The 4,027-nt window shown below is 44.0% G+C and overlaps 1 protein-coding gene across 1 annotated transcript; it reads left to right on the top strand.

The window, feature by feature from the left end:
- Positions 1-327: 327 nt before the first annotated feature.
- On the top strand, positions 328-3,382 carry LOC145655671 (LIM/homeobox protein Lhx5-like; the record flags this gene model as incomplete). Its single annotated transcript, XM_081709165.1, has 2 exons — positions 328-1,097; positions 3,133-3,382. Coding segments are annotated over exons 1-2 (420 nt in total), but the record flags the coding sequence as incomplete, so codon positions are not given.
- Between the last annotated feature and the right edge of the window lie 645 nt (positions 3,383-4,027).

A 4,027-nucleotide genomic window follows, 5' to 3' on the forward strand; every position in this document is an offset into this window, starting at 1 on the left:
ATTCCATCTGAAGGGCACTCAAAACAAATGGTCCAAAATTATCATTAGAACACAACAGTGAGGGGGAAAAAATTATATTTTAAAGTTCAACGTTTCCTAACGAATCTCCCTCTTCTAGTCCAAATTTCGCGTTGCTTTCAAAATATTCTTGTAGAAAGAGCAGAATAGGCCATCATTATCCCCGAACGCTGGACGTGTCCAAGGCTAGAAAACGTGTCTGTTTTTTTCTGTTTGAATAAATATATAGGCCTCGGTTCGGCCAAATCTATAAGAAAAAAACGCTGAAAATCAATAATGTTGCTCAAATGCAGGACCTACATGTAGGCTATACCTTCAACATTTAAAGATGTTTTAGCGAAACCAGAGCACAACGTTGGTGGCGATCTGAAAGTACCATTATTTAAACTCGTTGCCATGGTAACCGGTCTCTGATTGGACACGGTGGCTCCAGTATTACGGAGGACGTCACCAAATCTGAATACGGATGCGCGAGGCTCCCCCGAACTGGAACACAGCGAAGCGAAAAGTGTCAGTGCGAGGTTAGTGGACACGAACAGGTGGACCAAAGACCACAAAGAAGAAAGAAAGAGACATCTACTAAGTGAAGACTTCGTCCGAAAGTAGGCCCAGCTGGAGAAGCGCTGTGTTTGTGCTTTAACGCGAACCGCCTAACTCCACGGTATAAAATTTATGACTGCTTTTGATGGCTTTGGATGTCCAGATGCCGGCAGGTATTACGCACTGGAATAGCGCCCGGGGTGTTGCGCTCTAGGCGTGGCGGGGCGTCTTCCACAAGACGGAACATTTGCTCTGCGTCGTAGCCCTATCAAAGGAGCCAAGACGTTGCTCCGCACCGAGTCGCGTGGCCCCAGTCCGAGGCGCGGTGGACGAGCGGGAAGGTCGACTCTCGGCCCCTTCCAGAGCGGAATGATGCACTGCGCTGGCTGCGAGAGGCCCATTCTGGATCGGTTCCTCCTCAACGTTCTAGACCGAGCGTGGCACGCCAAGTGCGTGCAGTGTTGCGAGTGCAACTGCAACCTGACCGAGAAATGCTTCTCCAGGGACGGCAAGCTCTATTGCAAAATTGACTTTTTCAGGTAAGACAAGCCGACGGTGGCGCGCGCGCCGACGCTGCCGCACCTCGTCAAAAGATCCTGAAGTAATCCGCGTTTGAAGAATCCGCGTCGCGCAGGATTTCTGCGTGGCTCACGATCTCTTTTCACTGGATTAGTCACAATTTGTGGATTAACGTGACTAAATTTGTGTAATGCGCCGTCAAACCTCTCCCAGCACTACGTCGTTCATTAATAGCTCTTGATTGATGACAGCTCATTACTCGTTACATATGCACACCTTTGCTGTGAGAATTGTCCGTCATGCAGCTCAAGCCATTTGTGCCCGCGATCGTGGGAGAAAAAAAAGTATTTTTTCTTTAAACGCCACAATGGACTGTTGAATGCACTTTAAAATCTCTCCTCTGTTCGAACGCTTTGTGTTGTGCTCTTGGCTCGCGCTCGTTCATGGATTACTAGGTTATGAAGTTAACTGTGATGTCTGCCATTTAGCAAACAAGACAGAACAGATTGCGATTAAAATGGTACATTATTTATTTATTCAATTTTTAATGGAAAAAAAAATATTCTATAGAAACAGAGAAAGCAGATAATGGCTGACATTTTAAATTACGCTACGTTGCAAAACCAAAATGAAACATAATTGTAAATCAGAAAATCCAGTCCTGAAGTGTTAGTTTGTAACTTGCGGTTGATTGATCAAAGATCATATCTGTCGATGCAATCGTTCTTAAACTATCTACACTTCCTATTTTACAGTTGTTTGTTTGTTTGGTTTTTTACAGTTGTGTCTTATTTTACACTTTCGTATCTTACGGTAGAACAACAATTAGTTCTGTTAGCTTTTTCCCCCAACAGAGGGTTTCATGTCATTTGGTGGTTAAACCCCGTGTTGTCTATTGTTATCTCAAGCGGCCTTGACCATCACGTGCGATGGGTGCATCCAGCACTCTGTTTGAATATGGAGCCATTAGTGGGGCGAAACAGTAATCACCCGTAATGCGTCCATTTGTTGAGTAAGTAGTGTTTTGGCCTTTCACTGGGAGAGATGCATTTGAAAAGACAGAGAGTGACTCGATACCATAACAAACGGCGAAGGTTTAGTGCATTAGTGTTAAACCCGAGGGAGCGCGCGTTCACAGCACCCGTGCTTTTCGCCTAGGTGTACTGCAGATAAGGCGCTTCTTTTGGTCTCATTGTAATTGAAATGTGAATACAGCCCAGAGTCAGGTATCTGTTTATTTGTGGGGGGGTTTTCCTGGAGGCTAGACAGGATTGACAGAGATTAACCAAATCAGCGTAAGAGGTGAACACACCGCGCGGGCCCCAAATTTGCTGTACGCAGGATTATGTTGCCTTGGTTTGTAGACTAGCCGAATGTAATAAATTAGTACGCCACCATTCACAAATGTGGTTAAACGTGATTAAAATAAGTCGGAATGCGTTTTGTTACACGCCGGTTTATTGCGCGATTTATTTTAAAACATTTTTTTTTGTCGCGCAAAACAATGGACCTGCTTAAGTTGTGTATTTGAGGGTGGCAATTGTTTTTACACCTCCTGCTTGCCGGCTTTTCACGGTTCAGAATTATTCTCTCTAATCCTGTAATAATATCACCTCATTTGCAGTGCGTTGCTTGTCACTGTCGCATTGTATATAAGTCTGTTGTTGGAGGTTTTTCCAGTAGGATTGACAGCACAAAAGCTGGTAGAGAATGCGTGGAGAAGGCCTTGTATGTCGGATATTTTTGACGTTACATTTTGCACGCGTTTACACCATGGATAGATCCGAGGGTTGTTTTTTAAACGTTTTCTAAAATGTTTTGTACACACATGCATTATTTTATTTCGCACTGTGTTTCTTGTTGTTCTTATTGCTATTGTTTTTACACCTATTATTACTGTTGTTGTTGATGTTGTGTTATTGTGTTAGTATTGTTTCACTATTGCTTTTGTTTGTTTATCTTTTGCTTTATGGGGTAAAATGCAGCTAAACCATTTTTAATTTATGATTCTACAAATGTTATTCGTGTATGTGTTTTTGTTTTTTTTTCTTGCAGGCGTTTCGGCACGAAATGTGCAGGTTGTTTGCAGGGCATTTCTCCAAGCGACCTCGTGCGAAAAGCACGCAGCAAGGTTTTCCATCTAAATTGCTTCACGTGCATGGTGTGCAACAAGCAACTGTCCACGGGCGAGGAGCTTTACGTCATTGACGAAAACAAGTTTGTGTGCAAAGAGGACTACCTGAGCGCTAGCGCTATCAGAGAGGTTAACTTGAACTCAGGTGAGAAAGACAGAGAATGTGTGTTTGTGTGTGTGTGTGTGTGTGCAAAAACAGTTTTAAAGTTAGTAAGATTTAAGGTAACTTACAGATAGACCTTCATTTTCATGACTGTATTATTTACATTCATTAATTTTCACTATTTACTAATACCACAGATCCGATCTTGAAAACATGTACAGATGCGTTATTTGTAGTTCCCATTCTGCCACACAAGGAAGAATTTTCTCAGTTTCTTTCATCTTCATTCATTCATTCGCCTTTTTGCAACGTTGTAGTTTTTAAGTGTTTTTGATAATACCTTTCAATAAAAATGTTACGTTCGCCTAGACTTTGGAAACGGCCTCTTACTAGTAAGCGAGCCCGTTGGCCGCTGCCACATCCAAGAAACGCATCGCAATATTTCACTAGGCTCGCGTGCTTTTTTGTGCAGAGATCCGTTTTAAACGAACCCGTCGCGTGCGATCGCGGTCCCCGCTCGCTGAGCGCTCGAGACAGTGACGCCTATTCAGAACCACGGACAGCGTGTTTGGTTTCCAACGCAAACATGACGTCACTGTCGCCTTCTCCCGGGTCGCTGCCTCGTCGCGTGACGTCGCGGGTAATGAGCGCCGTATGGCCGAGCGCTTCGTTCGGTCCCGCCAAAATGAAGGCAGTAAACAGCGCGTGGCTTC

Source organism: Electrophorus electricus, unplaced genomic scaffold (genome assembly GCF_041902795.1).
Source record: "Electrophorus electricus isolate QZ-2024a unplaced genomic scaffold, ASM4190279v1 Scaffold310, whole genome shotgun sequence".
Lineage (NCBI taxonomy): Eukaryota > Metazoa > Chordata > Actinopteri > Gymnotiformes > Gymnotidae > Electrophorus > Electrophorus electricus.